This window comes from Cryptotermes secundus, unplaced genomic scaffold (genome assembly GCF_002891405.2).
Source record: "Cryptotermes secundus unplaced genomic scaffold, Csec_1.0 scaffold195, whole genome shotgun sequence".
Classification (NCBI taxonomy): Eukaryota; Metazoa; Arthropoda; class Insecta; order Blattodea; family Kalotermitidae; genus Cryptotermes; species Cryptotermes secundus.
The window spans coordinates 7,431-30,098 of record NW_019732859.1 but is presented as its reverse complement, the minus strand read 5'-3'; the positions used below and the strand labels follow the sequence as shown (position 1 = coordinate 30,098).

General features: G+C 38.1%; 1 protein-coding gene across 1 annotated transcript in view; it reads right to left on the bottom strand.

Moving 5' to 3' along the window:
- The window catches only part of LOC111867782 (transcription factor SOX-6), a 28,120-nt gene that overhangs the window by 240 nt on the left and 5,212 nt on the right, over positions 1-22,668 (bottom strand). The window contains exons 3-5 of the mRNA XM_023857931.2: positions 19,286-19,383; positions 10,285-10,439; positions 7,047-7,403 (exon numbers count right to left, since the gene is read on the bottom strand). Of these exons, the coding sequence (XP_023713699.1) occupies positions 7,047-7,403; positions 10,285-10,439; positions 19,286-19,383 (610 nt within the window). The remainder of the gene's footprint in view (positions 1-7,046; positions 7,404-10,284; positions 10,440-19,285; positions 19,384-22,668) is intronic.

The window sequence follows — 22,668 nt, the reverse complement described above, 5'->3', positions numbered from 1 at the left end:
ATTAGACAAATAAGAAGAGGATCTTAAAGGGAAACAAGTGATTGCATGTTTATCATCTACATAATGCTTGTAGAACATAATGGAGTCATATCGTTTGCTTGTTGTGCTACAGTTTCTGCTGAGTGCATGAATATTCCTAATGTGTTAAGTTGCATTTGGGACCTTGAAGTAAATGCCGTTCACATAGAACCCAATGGCAGTGACACCAAATTTAACTTATGATAAATTTTATCTTGGAACATACTATACAGGTTACATACCCAGTGTTACTAAGCCACCATTACAGCTGCTTGTGATAACCTGACCTAACCTCTCTTCCTATGTTGTTAGCACCTTCTTTGGATGCAGATTTTCAAGGCATGAAATGTGGTGTTCACTGGCTTCAGAAGAAAATGAAAATGTTCTTGGATAATGTCAAGAAGCTGGTCGTCTAATGTAACAAGTGCTGTGGATGTGGAAACTACATAAGAAAATGTTGCTGTTTAGCTTTTGTAGATATTGTAAAATAGAAATAAATCTCCTTAGTTATTGAATTTTTCTTGTAGATAAAGAGATACAATTCTGAATGTATATATGCAATCTGAATATGTGCTGTTGCATTTGTATGAGGCAGTCAAAGCTTTTCATTGAAGGAGTTTCACAGAAAATGTTCAGGTATCCACTGGCCTTGAACAAGAAACAATGCATTCTGGTAAATGGGGTGTTGTCTGGCAACTAAATATGTGCTCTCAGAAAGTGCCAAAGGACAGGAAGATGAATCCTACCATACTCTCATACTTTGTCAATCCCAAGTTATGACTAGGCACTCAGCAGAGAACTTTCGCTTTCATAGCTTGGGATCATATGTATCAGGAAGGGTCTCAGTCAGGCATTACAGTTACGATTCTTTGTAGAGGTCCTACGAATTTCTGAGGACACAAAGGAACCAGTGGTAGTGGTCTGGGTGATTTGGTGAATGGAAATTTTTTTCCCCCTCTCAAGACATGAGGAATGTGAATCAAGCACAGTACACACTCATTTGAGTCATTGGGAATAGGAGGGAGACTTGAGACTTGTTATTTGTATAATCTTACCATGTTTGCTTATATTTTCACTTTAAATAATGCAGGATATCACTTGATATGAAATGAGATAAATCACACACATATTATGGGAATAGACAACATTTGCTTTGCTTTATTATTTGTATAACATTCTGATGGTGTTTCTTCTGCTAGATTGGCATGTTTCAGCAGATGACCTATTTTGAAAATGTATAGCTATTAATCTCAATTACAGACAAGTTTAGACCCACAGGAAGTTTCCACCACACATGCAAGACAGGTCCAAGTAGCTTGAGTGATGTCAATTAATCATATTTTATGGGTGAAATACTCAACAAATGCATAAATATCTTAAAATCAATATTCTACAAATATTTTACAGGTACATGTGGGTATACTGCCTGCAGCACGGCACCATGCAATAGGTCCAAGTGCAGTTACCTGGTATATTTGCATGAATGGCACAAAATAATTTACATCATTTTTATACACCTTGTAACTTGTGTGGATACAGTACAATAAGAATAGTTACAAGGGATTGGAATTTTACATTATACTGAAAATACAAATAATCCTTGGCCAGACTTTTTCTGTTTCTTACGTACATCTCAAGAATTTACTCAGAATTAAAAATATTTACTTCCTAAGCATGATATTAATGTGTTCTTTGGTGCAAGATGGGCAAATATGAGAGTATGAAACTTTGGGATTAAATATATGAAGAACTGAAATGAACTTGAAATAAATATGACCAAAGTCAGATAAGTGTCACTTCAACAAACTGTTTACTTGTATCAGTCTTTGCATCTGTACTCTGAATGAAACAGGGCCATTCTACGTGATATCACATGATTCAGACCTTCTCAGCTTGTAAAATGGCAGTCTCATGGCAGTTTCTCACAGAAACAGATGTGTTCAACACTACAATCACAAGTTGAGTGTGATAACATCTTTGAGAGATACAAACTAATTTTTGTCACAGGCACAACGCGGAATATCAATTTTCTTTTCTAATTTCAGATACTTTTCTTATAAACAATGCAAATGTGCCTATAAATTATTTGTGTAAGTTTTCTTTTGTCTGTACTAAAATAATGGGGGCTATATTGTGACGTCGGCTCCTGTCCGTGGTCTGTGTGCGCACTTCTCCCCTCTACTTTCTCTACTGTCCCCTTCTCTCCTTCCCCTTCCGAGCCGACTTAGCGGCCTAACATCTGGAGCTCTAGGCTCTTGGTTTTCCAACCGTCGATGGGGTAGGTTGTTCTCGTTTCGGACCACCGGTCGAGGTCATCCTCGACCGTCTAAATTAATTTCTCTACATAATATTCTATCTTAGAAGAGCGAACTCTGCAATCATTTTCATACAGGTATTTACATTATGTTTGTATTCTTTCTTTATTAATATATTATATTTATTCTTTGTTAATATTTGATTTGGTTATTTCTGTTTGGGTATTTCCGCCTTGCTGATTTCTTCGTCCTCCCCTGCTCGCCCTGTCCTGTGATCACGAGAACCTATATGCAACCTGAAGGATCCTCTGTAGGGTACTTACGCTTCATTATTATCCTTTAATATTATTCTACTAACTGTTTTGTAATAAAAATAATTATGGCCCAGCATGTAAAATGTATTATACTAGATTTCTAACATACAGAAAGCATAAATTTATTTTCTTTTCTGTACATAGTTAAAAATATCGTTATGGCAAAAGCATGAAATCCAGAGGTTTGTGCAATACAAAAGGAAACAGTGGTTAATTTTTCTTTATCCAGGACAACCAGTGAGAATATTTGTTTGTTGACATGATCTACAAAGTTATGATGTCTATGGGTTAGAAATTCTTCTGTCTGCTGCCCCCTCTTTGGTACAGCACGGCTATTTAATATACACCATAATGAGGTGTCATATATGTATGGCTTGCTTATTGCAACATTATGCATATAACACATTATGCAAATACACAAAATATTAAATATTGGTGTTATGCACAAAGCAAGTTATTCTCCGTATAAAGAAGGAGACTTTTCTAGATCACAGAATTTCCCACAGAGGTTGCACATTCAGTCACTCATGGAGCTGAGCCCTTCTTGAGAAGCTGCCAATTGTAGAGCTACTCAAGAACTTCCCAGCATTTTCTGGAACCAAGGGTTCATTACTGTGTTCAAAAGAGCCCTCCACTGGTCCCTATCTTGAGCCAGATCAATCCAATCCATCTCATCCCATCCTACCTCTCTAAGATCCATTTTAATATTGTCCACCCACCTATGCCTTGGTCTTCCTTGTCGCCTCTTTCCTTCTGGCTTTCCCACCAATATCCTATATGCATTCCTCGTCTCCCCCATTCGTGCTACATGACCTGCCCACCTTATCCTCCTTGACGTGATCATTCTAATTATACTTGTAGAAGAGTACAAGTTATGAAGCTCCTCATTATGCAGTTTTCTCCAACCTCCTGTCACTTCATCTCTCTTCGGTCCAAATACTCTCCTCAACATCCTGTTCTCAGACACCCTCAGTGTATGTTCCTCCCTTAATGTCAGAGACCAAGTTTCACACCCATACAGAACCACAGGCAAAATTATAGTTTTGTATATTCTAATTTTTATGTTTTTGGACAACAGACAAGAAGACAAAAGGTTCTGGACTGAATGGTAGCAAGCATTACCCGAGTGCAATCACCTCTTAATTTCCTCCTCAATCAGGTTTTGATCTGTTATAGTTGTTCCAAAATATTTGAACTGTGCCACATTTTCAAAACATCTGTTTCCTATCTTTATGTCATGATTTTGCTCTGCATTCTGGTGATGAGACAGCAACATACACTTAGTTTTCTCTGTGTTTACTTTTAGACCAACCTCCTGACTGGCATCAATTAAAGCCTGCGTATATTTCTTTATGGTATCTATATTATCCTACAAGCCAGAAGGTTGCGGGTTCAAATCCCGATGGGGTCATCAGATTTATTTCAATTGACCTAATCCTTCCGGTGGCACCATGGCCCTGGGGTCGACTCAGCCTCTAACAGAAATGAGTAACAGGAATTAATTAAATAATTTTCCTGGGGAGTAAAGGGCGGCCAGTGCGTAAGGCTGACAACCTTACCACCATCTTTGTGCTGATTGTCTCAATAATGTGGGACCCTCAGCATCTCACGGCCTGTTACAGGGATAGCTATACTTTTTTTTAACTTACCTATATTATCACCCAGTTGATTCACATCATCAGCACAGACTACCTATATTATCACCTGGTAGATTCACATCATCAGCACAGACTAACAGCTGATGTGTCCCATTTAATTTCAGTCCCACCTGGTTTTAGTGGACCTTCCTAACAGTGTATTATAAAGCAGAGTTGAAAAGCATTGGCAATAAAGCATCTCCTTGTTTTAGACCATTCTGGATAGGAAAATTATCAGACAAACGTTTACCTACACAGACTTTACTACAAGTTTCATTTAAACATATTTCAATCAGCAAACTAGCTTCATGGGTACACCAAACTCTATCAGAATATTGTACAATACTTCCCTTCTAACTGAATGATATGCTTCCTTGAAGTCTATGAATAGCTGATGTACTGTCTCATTGTACTACCACTTTTTCTCCAGTATCTGACGAATGCAAAAGAGCTGATCAGTCGAAACTCACAATGATGATCCCCAATAATCTTGTCTATGTATGGACTGAACCTTGAGAGAAGAATATTAGGTAAAATTTTGTATGAAGTTGATAGCAGTGATATCCCCTGATAATTATTAGTCAGTTTTGTCACCCCTCTTCTGAACCGGTACAATAATAAACTCTTTCCGCTGATCAGGCAATTTTTCCTTATTCTAAATAGGATTAATTAACTTATGGATCTTAGAATATAATATTTCACCTCCTACTTGAATAAGTTCTGTCAGAATTTGATCACTACCTGGCAATTTATAACTTTTCAATTTTGCAATATCAATTCCAACCTCAAAAGGGCTAGGATCAGGTATTGATGGCTCAGCTGTATGGATTTCTGTCTGCCTAACAGCACTGACCCTATGTACATTCAATAACTGAGAGAAGTAGTTCCTCCACCTATTCAAAATGTTGTGTGAATCTGCAAGCAGATCACCATTCTCATATTTCAATAAGTTACTGCTAAGTTGGTAAATCCTCTTGAAGTCATTTATTGCTCTATACAGGTCTCTAATATTCTTGTTCTACTGTTCATTGCAAGCTCATCAATTTTGTCTTTCAGATATTCCCTCTTTTTTCCCTGAAATGCCTGCCGGTTTCCCGTCTTATATTGTTCAGATTATCCCCATTTAACTCACTTAGATCCTGTAACCACTGAAATTTGGCCTGCTTTCTTTGATCTAATAATTTTGAGCATCCTTCATCGAACCATGGCTTATGCTTCTTTGGTTCATAACCTAGCCTCTCTTTGGCAGACATTTTTGTATTCTCTGTAATAATTTCCCAAGCTTTATTAATATCCACCTCAGTTTCCATGTTTTCCAAAGCCGCGAACCTATTTGAGATTTCAACACAATACTGCTCTTTACCCTCTACCTCATTTAATTTCTTGAGATTGAACCTCTCCATATGAACTCTGTGAGTTGTTTGTTTGCTCACTACCAGTCTTTCCCTAACCTTTGCCACCACCAGGTAGTGGTCAGTATCACAATCTGCTACCCTGAATGATCGGACATCAAGTATACTTGAGTGCCGTCTCCTGTCTATCAAAATATGGTTAATTTGGTTGTGTGTCTTCCCATCAGGAAATGTCCACGTAAATTTATGAATGTGACGATGTGGGAACTTCATACTTTTGACAAAAAGATTTTTGGATGTGGCAAAGTTTACTATTCTAACTCCATTATCATTACAAATTTCGTGTAAACTCTCATTCCCAATTGTTGGTTTGAAAATATCTTCCCTACCTGCCTTGACATTGAAATCGAACAAAATTTTCATATGGTATTTCGGGAAGTTAGCAAATATATGTTCTAGTTCTTCATAAAACCTGTCATCAATTTTATCTTCTATTGGGACATGTACATTTAGAACGATCATATCACACCAGCGACCTCTTAGTATTATGCACGACATCCTATCACTAACGAACTCTACCCTCTCAGCTGCTGATACAATTCTCTTATGTACGAAAAAACCTGTACCTACTTCATGATTCTTATTTCCCTTTCCACAGAAAAATGTATAGTCTCCTGCTGGTTTGGTGCCACCTCCATGCCATCTGACACCCTGTACTCGTACACAATGTAACTTATATTTTGAGATTTCTTCCGCCACTGCCCTATATGTAATTCTAACATTCCAGGTACCAAATTTTCTTTCGCTTCAGTTTATCCAAGGAATCCGTCCAGGTCTGAGGCTTCATGTGATCTTTCGTAACAAGTTTATTTTTCATGGTAAGGAGTTGTTAGCCCCATGCCCAACCCCCAAGCAGGAAGACCACCCCTTGTCGCCTGTCCACAACTGCTTATTCAGTATATATTTGCAGCTACCCTCCATACCCGGAAGCCGTCTCTTCCATCTGCAACCTGAGGATGTGCCATGCCATGATGACAAGGGGCCCACCTAACATGGGGTTGTACATTAGTGCCTGCAAAAACCATAGTGCAGGATTTTGAAATGAATTTCTCTTCTAAAATTATGAACCTTGCTTATATTCATGGTATTTTTCAATCTATTAATAATGTCTTTGGCAGGTAAGGACTTGAATACATAGAATATGCAAGTTACATTTCCAGTCAGTTCAGTCATGAGTGAATGACTATTGGGGTATGTAGACTCCTCTGGTCAATGGATTGAGATGCAAGAACTGCTTATGGCTGCAGCTGAAGTGTTGGAGGAACGCACTGTAATTGTAATAGCTGTAGAACTCTGAGTACTGGTTAACGGTTTGGAATTGGTTCTGACGATAAAATATAGTTGATTCAAAAGTGGGAATCTGCAATGGACCCATATAATAGTTGTATTCAGAGCAGAACTGATACTAACCTCATTACTAGTAGACTGGTGATTCTCAGTTTGATGAATGGTTTTGCTGACAAGTTCTTCATACGAAAAACAGCCAATTTCCTCGGAACCAAAAGCTTGCTTGAATGATGGAAAGGGACTGTTTGTATTCTCTGTTCCAATGACACCACCAGAATTGTCACTCAGAGTGCTGGTAATTTCTAATGAAGTTCGCTGTGTGCTGGCAGACGAGTTTTTGCTGTTCTTGTTTGACGATGTGGCAGATGTTTGTTCCTTCTGGGTTGCTGTTGTAGTGGCTGCTGCTGGTATAGTTATAAGAATAGGTGCTGCAAAGTTAGCCATGGGAATCATATCCAAGATATACATTGATTCTTTTCCCTGAAATTAATTGAAGGATTAACTGGATTACAATCTGGATTTGCTATTACAGACACAAATGTTTAATTTAAAGGATTTAAATACAGCAGTGTCCTGATTATCCAATCTTCAGTTACTATAGCATTAGGTCTGTTGTGTTTATTTAATTGGAATTTATTTCTTTAACTAATAGGTCTGTCCTCTATTATGCTAGATGTAGTGTAGAACTACCATAAAATGAAAACGATTTCATACCTACATGGGACTCCTGTTAAATTTCCAATTTGTTTTGCACCCTTCCCCAACCCATTTCCATATATCTGACATTTTTGTTAATCCAACCACCCATCGCTCTCATTTCGGTTGAATAATCAGAACACTTCCATACTTTATGTGCATTAGCAGCATTCTGGAAGTGTTCCTGGTACTGAAACATATCTGCTTTTTAAATATGTACCATATCATAAATATTAATTTACATGCACACGTTTGTTGCTAGGTCTTATTGGTATGAAGCAGGACAAAAATAATTTAGGCCGTTCAATCAATAGCACATTCTTACTTATCCCAGTATCCTACAGTTATCTACCTCATAAACTTTCAGGAGAGCAGTCACAAACAGCAAGCTACGTATGTTACCACAATGGAAAGTAAAAAAACAGGCTCTACATTCATAATTAAGAACACATCATCAAATTATCTTCCAACTGTTCTGGCAGAATTATTATTGATGACCTAAATTAAATTCTGTATTTTCTGTCTACCATTAAAATCTTACTGTAGTATGATGTATTTCTTAATATTCAAATTCCTCATTCCTGAAAGGAATTCATCCCGATGCATTAATTTCCACAGCCCAATGTTTCTGTCTAGCCTATAATAACATAGACACTATTCAGTTGCTTTATTATTAATAAGCACAAGGCTTACAGTGCAGTTTCCCCTTGAATGAATGAATGAATGAATGAATGAATGAATGAATGAATGAATGAATGAATGAATGAATGAATGAATGTATAAGGCGTGGGCCTTCTTGGCCCTTGCACTGCGACCACAGTGATTTGTTGTGCCTCCCCTTCTGATTATCCCCTCAACAATCCTGCACTTTGCATGAAGCACAGGATTTTGTATGTGGGGACGTCAAAATAGTCACTTGGTTCCATGAAATGCTGACTCAAGTGGCGCAATCTTAAACAAGCTAATGCCTCACATTCGCACAGGATATGTGTGGCTGTTTCGTTTTTTTATTGACACCCTTCACAAGTTGGACTGTTACTTAGTCGCAATTTGAAGAGGTGTCTTTTGAGGTGACAGTGTCCTTAAGTAGTCGTACCACCCATCGTAGGTGGTTCCTGTTTAACTTCAACAGTTCCTTCGCTCGTTTAGTAGAGGGTCCTCATATGAGTCCCTCTGCTTGCGTGAGTCCAGTTAAGGATGCCTATTGTTTGTAATCTTTGGACAATCCCTGGATGGAGGGTAACCTTGGTAACACTTTTCCTATTGACTTTAATTATGTGTGGTGTGTTTTCATGTGACTAGTGTTTCACTGAGTGCTGAAGTTGCCTTGAGGAGTAACTGCATTGCAGCTGATAGCACTATTGATAGCACTTTGAATGGGAGGAAACACGAAAATCATAAATACTGTAACTTTCAAAGAAAGTATTATCCTGGCCTTTGTACAGACATATTGAGGGAAACCATAAAACCACAGCCAGAATATCTAGCAATGTCTGATATTGCAGTCAGTCAGCTACTGAACATATAACAAAGTAACAGTTACAGAAGTATGATTACTCTATGAGCAAGAAGGTTTTCATGTGAATGAGTATGAGATTGTGGTCTTCTGGAACATCACAATACAGTCTTGTAGGTGGGTACTAACATTTTGGAGGAACCATCTTTAGGGTAGAAGAGTCACTCTTCTTCACTGAAGATGGAGACAGCAAGTTGCTACAAAATATTGTCACCTATACCTGCAACCTACATGGTGATATATCCCAGAAGACTGTAATATCAAATGAAAAAGTTGATATCACTTTACCTCACTAAACTGAATATTCTTTACAGAGCTAAAAATCTTTACCTGTACATAAGATAATGTGATGCATTTGCTCTATGCAGGACACCCCCTCCCACACCAGCGCTCTGACGCCGTTATGTCACCGCGTCAGAGCGCTGTCACTGCTATGGTAACAGGCCAGTCAACACTCCGCCCCCCCCTCCCCTGCGGTGACGTAATAGCACTTCCCACTGTGACATAACAGGGGACACCGCTGGTAATATGAGGCAACAGGGAACGGTATAAAAAGCTGGCTGAGCAGTATGTGAGCAAGAGTGTGTGATTAGGAGTGACAGTGCGGATCGTGAAGTTGCTGAGTGCGGCAGAAGTCTAGCAGTCGCTGAGAGCAGTGGATGTAATTGTGACACTGCCAATGGCAGTAATTGTAATTGTGAATTGTGTGAGTGTAAGAGCGAATGTGCAATAAATTCGCTACATTCAATACGGCTTTATTTGTTGCGTAACATATACCCAACATATGACAATAATCATTGCTGGCCATCCACCTCTATTAAGATCTCATAACAGGTAAATTTTATAATGCCATGATTTGATCTTCTGGAGACAAATAATTTGTGGAATTTCCTTCACTTCACACGCAACTGATGTGCTCTTATGACCATATAAATTTAGTTTATTCCCTGACCTTTTATTATCTGAATCTGATGAGTTGCAAGGTTTGTCATCTATCATCCGGGGCTGGAACATAAGGCCAAATAGCAGCCAATATACCAAGACTCAGTCTTATCCCACCCCAAGAAAAAGAAAAACATTAAGGGGTTATCTTTGAATAAAGGCAGTATCTAAGAAAAGTTTCACTGTGTATGGTATGGGTTGACTTACCCTTGATGGCACAGGGTTGTGGTGGCTGCCAGCCTGTTTCACACGCCGGGTGGTATTTGCCTTACGGCCCTTTACATTCTTATGGCTTCTCAGGTCACGGGTCACTGCACGAAGAACCTTTCGTATGCGCGCTTCTTTTGGGTTGTATGTGTAACCTGAATGCAAAAAGAATGATTTTCAAATTGTAGCATACCATTAAAAATTGAATAATCAGGAGCTTTTAATTCTTTCTCTTCACCAAATATAATCAGAATATGTTCCAAGTCGAGATGGGCCTGCAGCATGAATGTGGGAGGAGAGGCATAGAGGCCTGGGCATAGATGGGAGGATAATATTAAGATGGATATTAGATAGGATGCAGTAATGGATTGGATTGATCTGGCTCAGTATCTAGTGGAGGACTCTTGTGAACATGGTGAAGAATCTTCAAATTCCATAAAATGTTAGAAAATTCTTGAGTAGCTAAGCAGCTGGTGGCTTCTTAAGAAGGACCAGGTCCATGGACTTGGTTAACATCCCCAAAAGGCCCTTAGAACACCGCCATTCATTAATCCCATTATTACAGAAGTATCACAAACAATCTGGCTCACACATATGCAATTTCTGAACCAAATATCTGAAATTGTCTCCACAACAATGCTCCTGAAAAAGCTAGAGGCCTATATGCCTGTTTCTACAGTTCTGTGCCTCACAATTTTATGTTTTGTTAAAAACTGGTAAGTAATGACAAACTATCGAACCTTAACAAAATATCTAAGGTAGCATGTTAGAACTCTCACAACAGACAGTCCAACTGCAGAGAGTGGCGCCCCTTCCTTATGTGAGCTCCAGTTCCCACTGGCCCGGTGGGCAGCACCTGGCAAGGGTCCCTTCCCAGGGTTAAGTGGCAGGTAGACAGGACTCATTAGCCATGGTAGGCAACCTGTCTAAGGGAAGAAAACCCTGAATAAAAATCCCAGTTCTCCAATATAGCAGGTTTTGCAACAGGATGGTGACCTGCTTCAGTAAAAAGGGTTACTTACAAACCTGAAAGATTATGGCTTTATGTTTGAGGACTGAATGGGCTAAAAAGCCAAACCTTACAGATGATGATGATGATAACAATGATAATGATGAAGTGTTTTAAAAAATTATTGTTAATAATCTAATGATTTCACACCTGCCCAAGGAATTTACTGCCTTTTGATAAGCCTGAGGGCTCATTACCATGATCACAAGTGGTTGCAACCGGACCCTAAGCTTAGCCAGATAAATCTTATCCACTCTCTCACAACTAATTTGTCTAAGAACCAATTTAATAGCATTTTCATGTAAATTCCTAGGAACAGTATACATGGGAATTCAGTCTAATTAGATAGGTACCCACTACCACATGTTTGTAAAATGCCTGACGATGGTAAAAAGATTGAAACATGTAATGTAGTAATATTTCAACAAACTTAATTATGGAAAATAAAAAGTTGTGACTGACAGATATACCTTATCTTCCTTGGTGGCCAAAATATCATTCTATTTTCTTTATCCTACAAACTCTCTGATGAACAGTTTTGTATTAAAATAATATCAAGATATGACAATGGATACCAAAGAAAAATACTGAATTCTCCCAGAAATATTTCTTTTAAATTCTACTATAGCAATAGCAAATTTCTTATTTTAAATGCATATGAAATTCTAATTTTTTAAAAATGTGAATATAACAAATATATTAAATGATGTTGGTAAGAACCAAGTTGTGGGATGGTAAACAGCACATTAAAAGAACTAAGGAAATAAAATTGTAATTTTGGAAGACATTCCAATATTTATTACATGGAAGTGAGACTAGAATTAAAAAGAGTCACTTTCTTTAGTAAAACTGAAGTGGCCGAACCATACTTCCAAGTGATATTAAAATAAATGTAGGTAAATATGTGTTCAGTAATTGGAATAGACGATTACAATAAAAATGGTCAACCTTTTGAATAGAATGTACAGTGATAGGTTCTTAAAACTTGCACTTTAGTTAGAAACCAAATGAAATATAGAATAGGGCTGGAATAACTGCCAAAAATTGAGGCATTTTGGAAGCCATGCATAAAATATATAACAAATTTTGCAACATTTACCAGTAAAATTCAGTCATGTCCACTCCCATCTTTATTTCTGACAGCAATATCAAATATACTGATCATAAATGGACTTAAAATACAGTGTTCTACACACTGCATTGCATTAAAATCTTTCATACCTGGGCCATTAATTTCTTAAGACAACAAAATAAGTTTAGAATTACTTTAGTTATCAGTTTAATAACAAGGGAATGCAGACGTGGGCTGTCATACAAACAAAAATTAAAATCAAAGTAATATAATTCCTTCATTCTGGAAGACAGTAACTAAGATTTGGGTACCAACATGAAATGTGTTGTTGCCTGGAAAATTTCTTCCCTTGTCCCATACATACACATGAACAGTTCAGAAGATGGCTATAAAGTTGGACAGAAAATATGTGGGAAACATGCAGAACCAAGCAGAGCAGATACAACACCAGAGAAAATGAAATCAACATATTCAACAAATATAAACCAAATAAGTGGTTGGACACAAAGGCATGGCATGAACATGAAATATCTAGAAGTGTCTCGTACATCAAAACGAAAGCAGAGCAGACTCCTGTTAGGCCAAAACATGTTGTGAAATTAAGCAGAAAGAAGAAACGTCGGAACCTAGTGTATGTCGATGGAGTTGCACAGGGATGGATAAGAATCAGAAAAGCAAATAATGAACAGACACAGTGCACTCCAAGATGTGCCTCCCAACAACAATTTGATAAACACATGTTTATGCATTAGACTGTGAATATAACCATGCAATATAATATCCGCATTACTGATTAACTGGTTAGTAAAATGCACGCAAAAAACATTAGAAATGTTTTATTACTTACTGTATTTACATAAATTATTCAAAATGAGATCTACCACATTCAACGACCAATGCTGTGACTTGGATATCTGAATCTGATCATTCCTGTTAAGAAAGCAATATTTTAAATTAACTGGCTTTGGGTCAGTCTGTATAGAGCTGAGCTGTAAGGTATTGGAACACAAAGGATTATGGGTTTTGAAGAAAGTATTGTGCCATGTCTACTGAAAGCCTGAATTCTGAAGCCAGCAGAGACAGCTGCTGCTAGGGAATGGCTCTGAAAACACGCCTGTTGCTAGGCAACAAGAGCCATCGCTAAACAATGTGTGCATACAACAATGGAGGAACTACAGGAAGTGGTGTTGCAGTAGCTGAGGCTGAAGACGATTTCAGAACCCAACGGAAGGGAAATGTCCACCGCTGGAAGCTGCTACCAAGCAGCATAATGAAGATTATGACTGAGGACACTAGTCTGTGTGTGGTAGTCATTTGTAAAGTGTAGACATGAGTTGTGTGATAAAGTGTCCAATAAACCTGATTACCAATCAATACACCACCTATTGTCACTCAATCACTGAAAGTTTGTAAATTTCAGGAGTAATTTTTACATTAGAAGCAATGTAAATGTTTTCTGTGTTTAATTAAGCACCATGCTGTGTAGGCGCAAGAATGCATTCTTAACCTCTGCACTAGATACTGACGGCTGGTTGCCCCAGGCACTTTACTGCCGAGAAAATTTTTAGCACCCGCTGATTGGTTGGATCAGTTAGCCAAAGTGGATGTGGTAGTTAAGAGAATAATTCCTGCCTCTGCCAGAAATCAAAATCTGGTCCCCTACACAAGACTGTTTCTTCCCATCCATTTACAACAGCCACCTCTTGTCAGAGCACTCCACAACAGGTGAAAATCTCTTCCCAGGACCTGTTCATGCACATGGGAGGTTTCTTAGGAATTTTCATCTTCATTACTGCTCAAAAGCAAGCACAAACTTCTAAATATACACTGGATTGTTAACTTTTTAAAAATGTAAATCTTTAACACAATATGTTTCAATATTTGTTTTAAATGTTGCTCAGTAATATGCACCACACAAAACAAACAAATATGACTTTACCGACATTATAATGTATTGTCAAAATTCTGTAATTTTATAGAAACTTATTTTGTAAGTATTGAGGTTTTATAAGGCAAGTGGAAGTCCCAAAGTCCATGTATCTTTCCTTTATTCATGTTTAACCTTTAAACGCCAGACTTTTGAAATGGTGGTAGCTTGAGCTGGCCAGAGTTTATTTAAATGCCTGCTGCTGGTGTGCATTTAAATGCCTGTTGCTGCTCTGCATTTAAATGTCTGTTCCTGTTAGGGATCTTGCACTGTATTTGAAAATGTTGAATCTAATACAATTTTTATGTCAAACTAGCTGTACCCGGCCACGCGTTGCTGTGACAGATCGAGTGAATTAAAAAATTCTGTTAGATAATTAACCACTTCATCTGCTTCCATAACAGTGTCGACGGACTTGTATGTGACTGCCTCGCAGTGAATGTTAGACTGAATGATATTGTTAAGTTCGTAGACGTCTTTCTTCTTGGCTGCAAGAATAGCTCGTTCACTCAGCCAATCGTGATTCTTATAATTGGTTTGAATATTGGGAAATACTTTTTCAACCAATTCTTCTTTTGACGTCACTAAATTGCAGAAGTTATGAGGCAACGAAATTCGTCCTGAGGTCAGATCAACCGGCACCTTTCCATTCCCAATTTCCAGCAATTGATGTGAGAATATCTCAGCTGATCAATCGTTTTGCAGCTGGACACGCATATTTGTAGTTAATTTTAACGTCTTTACGTGTCGCCACAAAGTAGAGTATTTCAGGCAAGCATTTATTTCATCTGCTGGTGTCGACTGAGGAATTACAGGTAATGTTTGCCTGAAATCTCCTGCAAGCAATATTAATGTGTTCCCAAATGGTCTGATGTTTCCATGCAAATCTTGCAAAGATCGATGAAGAGCCTCGAGCGATTTTTTGTGCACCATTGTGCATTCATCCCAAACAATAAGTTTGCATTTCTGCAATACACTTCCCATGCCTGATCCTTTGGAAATGTTGCATGTGGGAGTTTCAATGAATTGCATGTTCAATGGCAATTTCAAAGTGGAATGAGCAGTTCTTCCACCTGGTAGCAATGTCGCAGCTATTCCGGACGACACAAGAGAGAAGGCTATGTCATTTTGGGATCGAATTGCTGCCAGAATCAATCTAATTAGGAACGTTTTGCCAGTTCCTCCTGGCGCATCTAAGAAGAAGAATTCTGCAACCCCATTATTGACAGTTTGCATTATTTTGCTCATGCGTTAGCTTAGGAATATTTGATTGCACATATGACAAAAGATCACCCGTGCTGTAATTTTGTTCACGACACAATTCTACATTGAACGAAGCAGCGGCAGATCGATTTGGTGATGGCATTCCCAATTGATTGAGAACTTTGTTCGCAGTTTCTAAGCACAAATCTTCAATCATTATCAACGCTCTGTTGCAGATTTCTGCTGTGAAATCCATGTTCATATTGGAATTTTCCTTGCGTATTCGATGGAAAATATCTTCAGCCACATGCGATTTATATTTCTCCCATAACTCTGTTGGAGATGAAGGAGAGCAGGCGGTCAATATGATTGCAAACAATGCACGAATTTGATGTGGATGTGACGTGTTGCACACGTCAGTAATGCATGTAGTGTGTTTGGGTATGTCACGCTACAAATAACTTTACGCCATATTAATTATAGCGAATCTTTATTGTAATTCACTTGCACACTTTACAATTATCGCCACTTGCAGTATTAGAGTTACTGGTTACACAATCTCTCGGCCAATACTTCTGTATCTCTTGGCGTCTAGGTTCCAACCTTCTTCAGCAGCAGCTATTCCAAGACTGACTGGGCGAACGAATTCAACCCCCTTTTATACCCTCGGCCGCTGCTACGCAAATGAGCCTTTGTCATAACCGCGGAAACGCTGCTTTGTTGATTCCGCGATTCCTACGCAATGACCCATTGTTATTGTGTTGTCTCTGTGGGAACGCTCTGTGTATTCGTCGTAACCATGGAGATTCGATACAGTATCGCTATTGTTACTTCCTACGCAACGGTCTGTTCTAGCGTTTCCATACGGGTGACTCTTCTGAATTCCAAATTCCAATTCTGTTTTTCAAAAGAAGCATGTTTTTACCTGTCACAGGTGTGACATCTATATAATAGGTATATAAAAACGCGTGTATTTGAATGCAACGTTGTGACAAAATTTTGAAGCAATCGGTGAAGAACTTTTGGAGATTTAAGATCGGTAAAAACGAACCGTTACATTTTTATTTATATAGATGAATGGAATGAACTTGGTTTTTATTAGCGAAGAACACTGTCGCATATTATGGCGTAAGATTTGAAAATATGTAGACAAAAAAGTTATAAACTACTTTTTATTTTTTCTTGTAATTTTGATGCAGACTGTAAAAATAATTTCCCACTTCTTCACAAAGTGTTTCTGCATTATAAAATCACTCCTGCTTGTAACACTTGAAATATTTTCACATTCACTGGAGCCATATAACAGCTGGAAGCAATAAAGCCATTTGGTTCCTTGCTGGCAAGTTTCACATCTTTGTTACACCCTTCAGATATCCCATCCTTCGACTATAGGAGAGAAAAGTGAAACATGGCCTAATTCAGTGCCAAGCCCTGCCACTGCAGCTGCAAGAGAATATTTCTCTTTCTATGGTTGCAAACAAACGCTTGAGATACAGAGTGCATTCAGTTTTCTGTGAGTTCACAGTCAATTTGAACATTGTAGTTTCATCTTATCATACAATGGCAATGAAACGTTGTTTGGAAGATGTTCAAATTGAAAGGCAGTTGAAATGCAAGATATGTGATGTGGGACTGTGCTCTCTCGGGTGCTTCAAGGAGTATTACACAAAGGCGAAATTCAGTTATATGATGTGGAGGTTGAAGCCTGTATATACTTTGAGCAGATAACAACAATAAAAAAATCTTTGGGGTGAAAATTTCAAGATTTACCATGCTCATCACTTCCTCGTGTCTTGCATAATTTGAATTATCCAAGAGAAATTGAACGTAGGATTATTTCTCTCTATACAAAGAAAATTTTGCAGGCATTAGACATACAAGCAATCATGAAACTTGGGGTTAATGTAGAAATGGATAGCTAAGCACTGACACCTTGCGTGAACGTATGTTATGTAGTTCATCATGAAGAAAAAGTAAGTCTTTTGTCTTTGTGAACTGTGTCTATTCTCTGAGTACTGGTATGTTGATATGGATATATTAAGTGCAGTACAGCATATGAAGGAGACAGATCACAACTGATTACACGGGTCTGCAACCAAAAAACTGCATAGGATATTTTTACTATTTCTTATAGATATTTACTCATTAAAACCGGAAATAATAGTAAAAAAATCCATCATGTCAATTTTTTTGCAAAACTCATATTTTTAGTTTAATTTTGCGTGAAATTTCCCTTCAACATGAAATCTTGTATCCTATTGTTGATTCTAAAAACCATATCCAATAATTATTTCTTACTTTAAAATAATATTTATAAGAGTGAATCTAAAAACAATACAAATAGAAAATGGGGGGGCAGTGGAAGGGGTTGGTAGGGTGGGTTTGGTGGTGTGAGGAGCTCAGGCGATCATGTCCCAACACATTTACTTTGTTTGTAGTGAAAGGTGAGGAATCTTACTGGCTTGGTTGAGCATGTTTGGACATGTTCTTTGGGGCAATAGGAATGAGTATAAACAAGCCTGCTGTCAGATTTGATCATGTCTCAACATGCTAAATAAGTTCAGGATCTTGGTTGATGTATAAGCCACTCAGTTTACATCCTGNGTGAACAGCAAAACCACACGACTGATTGTTATTTCTGTTCGGTAGATGTGAAAGGCTTTAATACAAAAAATAAAAAGAAAATATCTTACCCAAACCTTAATTCAGCTATTCGTCCAGTGCCTCATAGCTCTGAAATACCAGTTCCCTTCCCACCTTCCAGTTTGGCTGATATACAGAGTGATTCGGAGGACAGAACTATATTACCACCCCAGGATGAATCCAGCTCAGATTTTTCTGTTGATGAGGGACCCCAACCTTTTTCTCAGAGTGAGCTCAATGACTTAGTTAGAGATTTAGGCCTTTCCAAAGATGCAGCCGAATTGCTAGGGTCAAGACTATAAAATAAAAACTTGCTGTCACCTGGAACAGCATTCTCGTGGTACAGGCACCGAGAGAAGGAATTCACTGTTTTTCTCCAAAGAGGGAAATGGGAGAAAAAGAAAAAGAAACATGGGACTCCTTCAAAGACGTAGTGGACAAGTTTTTGGGGAACACTAAAGACCCTCTCTACAAAACCAATGTACAACGCATGTTGGCTGCATATAAAGCTCAAGGTTGCAAGATGAGCTTGAAAGTTCGCTTCTTACACTCCCATGGCGACTATTTTCCTGAAAACTTGGGAGGCTATAGTGAAGAGCAGGGTGAACGATTTCACCAAGATGTCCGTGATATCGAGAGACGCTACCAAGGAAGATGGAATGCGAAAGCGTGTTCGGAGAAGCATCAAAGAGAAGAAGAAAAGGTTTCACAGGCAAAAAGACTGAACACAGAATGTTAAATATATCGTGAAGGAATTGTTTAATTATGAGAAATAATATGTTTAGTTCAGTGTAATAAAATTAGTGATTTTTTTATCACTGTTATGATTTTTTATTGTAAACCCCTATTATTTTCCAAAAAACCGTACATGATAGGGGGAAATTGAGGTCATTTTTGGATTCAGCATCCTAGAAAACATAACGTTTACCAAAAATATTCCATGCAGCTGAAAAAAAAACTATTTTTGAAGACCTGTGTTATTTGTGTGCATTACATTTTGGAGATGGGGTGAAAAGTTAGCCTCAATGCATCAGTCGACAACATGTAGGACTGGTAAGGAATGCAGGAGAAAGCAGAGGAATTTAACAGGACGAAAGCTTATACTGCAGAAGATGAGCCTTAGAGAATATTGAGGCAAATCACTTACCAGGATATTTTTCCTTGTGCTCTGCATTTGCCTGGCATGCCATATCCATGTACTTCTTTTTCTCTTCACTTTTCATTGCTCGCCACATGTTACCCAGTCTGCAAATCACAAAAGGAAACACTTGCAAAACAAGTCAGATTCTATGAGGTTGCGTAGGTTGGTGCAAGAAAATCTTCACTGAGACAGAGTTAAGGTGGAGGGGGAAGTACAGCGGGAAGGAGATGAGGAGAGTGCTCAACTATGCGACTCCATTCCATGACACCTGTGGACTTATAGACCCCGTCTACTATACAAACAAGGTAGTGTCATCATCAGTTAATGATGGAGATCATTACATCATCACCACATAAAGTTGCTAAATTACATTCTTCACATACTTCATTTATTCATACATCGGTTGGATAATGAGATGTGCTCACACAGGACATTTTCTCCCTTAAGATGCCTACACAAGGTATGATGTAGCTTGGTTCTTACAGGGAGCCGGGAGGGTACAAGGGGCATGTGGCTGCAGAAAATGGTTCAGCATGGGCTTGGCGACTGGAATGCATAAATTCTCCTGCTCAGTTCCAGACACCCTCCTACATTTTCTGCCGTCTCTTTCTTTGAACCCTTCATAATTTGACTATGATCTTCCTTGTAACAAATTTTTATGTTCCTAGACCTTAATTGGTACCGTCATGAGTTTGGACAGCTCAGTCAGTAGGACCTGTGGGGATTAGGAAACGGTCTCAGGAATCGGGGTTCAATTCCTGGCAGACACAAGAGATTTTTATCTTCTTGACAGTGTAGACATTGGCTTTGGGGTCAACTCAGTCTCTTTTGCTGGGGAAGGGGGGGGGTAAGAAGGCTGGGATGTAAACCTGATCATTTGCCCACATCCACTGACTAGGTTAATGCTGCATGGAGTTATACATCTCTTGCATTCAACTTCAAAAATAGGCTTGCTTTGGGAGTCAGTTATAAGCAGGTTTCAATACAGGGTAGATTTGATTATAAACAAAACTGTAAGTTTGCTGTCTTTCTACTAGGAATGCAAGACACCAATGAAGTATGCCTCTGAATCAGTTATACGACTGTAACTACTATGCACAGAGCGGGACAGAGAGAAAGACTGACATGTCACTTGTTGATAGCAGTCACTGTCCCCTACAGCTACCAGTTTGGATGGGGAACAGCTGTTGTAGTTGGCCAGTGAGACTTTTGATGTCATCAAGCCAGGAGAGCTTCAAAGGGGGTACATTTGTACTCCTTCATTATCAAAACAGACAGTAACACTCCGCCTTGTTGCATGGGACACTGTTGAAGCATTTTAGGCATGTCATGAGTAGAAGCAACAACAGCTAGTTCTTGGAAGTCATCAATGTTTCCTTAATGCTACCTTGTAACAATTCCCTTTATGCAGCCCCAGTCTTTCTAAGTGTAACAAGACTCTGTGCCTGCCCTTCATTATACAGATCGCATTTTGTGCAGTTAGAAATTAGTTTAATTCTCCTATAATAGGAATAGCTCAGTTGTTATGGTGACTGGCTTAAGGACTGGACGACCAAGGAATCAGGGTTCATTTATGGCTACAAGTTGTTTATTCATATTAGTTTCAAAATTCAGAAGGCTAGGATTAGACATTATGATGCTTGTATCATCAGCATATAGGAAGATTTTTGCACTGTTAGTTATTACGTTAAGAAGTTCATTAACGTACAATAGGAAAAATAATGGACCAAGGATAGAGCCTTGTGGAACACCATGCTTTATGATCTCCCACTCGGAGGAGGTACTATTATGAGTTTTCCTGTTATCTAATACCACTTTCTGATACCTGTTGTCTAGGTATGACGTAATTAATGCTTTAAATGTTCCTACTATCCTGTAGTGTTCCAATTTTTTTAGAAGTATATCATGGTTGACAAAGTTGAATGCTTTCTCTAGGTCACAAAATATGCCACCCACGGTTAATTTATTATTCATGGCTAATAAAATTTCATTCAATAGTTTGAAGGAGGCCATATTAGTTGAAGAGTTATTCCTAAAACCATATTGGTCGCTTGTAAGTATCTTATTTAGGGTTAAATGTTGGTAGAATCTTGAGTATATTACCTTCTCCAAAATTTTGGAGAAGGCGGGTAGCAAAGATATGGGTCTATAATTAGAAATACTATGTTTATCACCACTTTCGAATACTGATTTTACTACTGAGAATTTCAATCTAGTTCGAAAGATACCTGAGGAAAGGGATTTGTTAATAATACACGGTAAAGGCGAGCTGATAAAAGGGGCACTTGCTTTCAATATTATAGTTGGTATCCCATCATATCAATATGAATGTTTGGCTTTTAAGGATTTAATAATTTTTTCTATCTCACAAGTTGACATATGTCTAAACTGAATATTTGGGGGTGGGCCCTTGTATGTTTGTAACATATAATTTAGATAATTGTCATGTATTGGCTGACCTGTTTTACTAACTCCGCTACTATCTATGATATTATCAACGATTGTTAAAAAATAATCATTGAATTTATTTGCAAGAATTTGTTGGTTGGATACTGTACTACCCTTAATATCCAGGTACTGTATATCTTCTTTATTACCTTTATTCCCTCTTTCAGTTTTAATTATATTCCAGGTAGTTTTCATTTTATTTTTAGAGTTCAATATCCTCCTATCATAATATAGTTTTTAGCCGCATTTATGACCTTAGTTAAAATTTTGCAGTACTGTTTATAATATTCTTTTAAATTAATATCATTACTGGTTCTACACTGTAAATACAGATTTCTTTTATTTATACATGAGATCTTTATCCCTGTTGTTAACCATGCGTTACCTTTTGGTTTACTCTTTATTTTTCTTTTAGTAAAACTGGAATAAAAGATTCTAAGATATGTATTAAGAAAGTTATTAAATATTATGTCAATGTCATTCCCTCCAAAGATATCATCCCATGTCTCGAAACTCAGTTTATTCTTAAAATTAATTAAGGGATGTTTGTTAAAATTTCTTATGATTTGTGTTACATTATACTGCCCTTGTGTTTTGAAATTATTTAACTTGATAATTTGGGCATTGTGGTCCGATATCCCATTTATATGAGGATTACTTACTTACTTACTTATTTAGTTACTCATGGAGCTGAGCCCTTCTGGAGGAGCCGCCAATTCTGCAGCTACTCAAGAATTTCCCAGCATTTTATGGAACCTGAACGTTCATCACCGTGTTCACAAGAGCCCTCCACTGGTCCCTATCCTGAACCAGATCTATCCAATCTCTCTAAGATCCATTTTAATATTGTCCACCCACCTACCCTTGGTCTTCCCTGTGGTCTTTTTCCTTCTGGCTTTCCCACCAATATCCTATACGCATTCCTCGTCTCCCCCATTCAT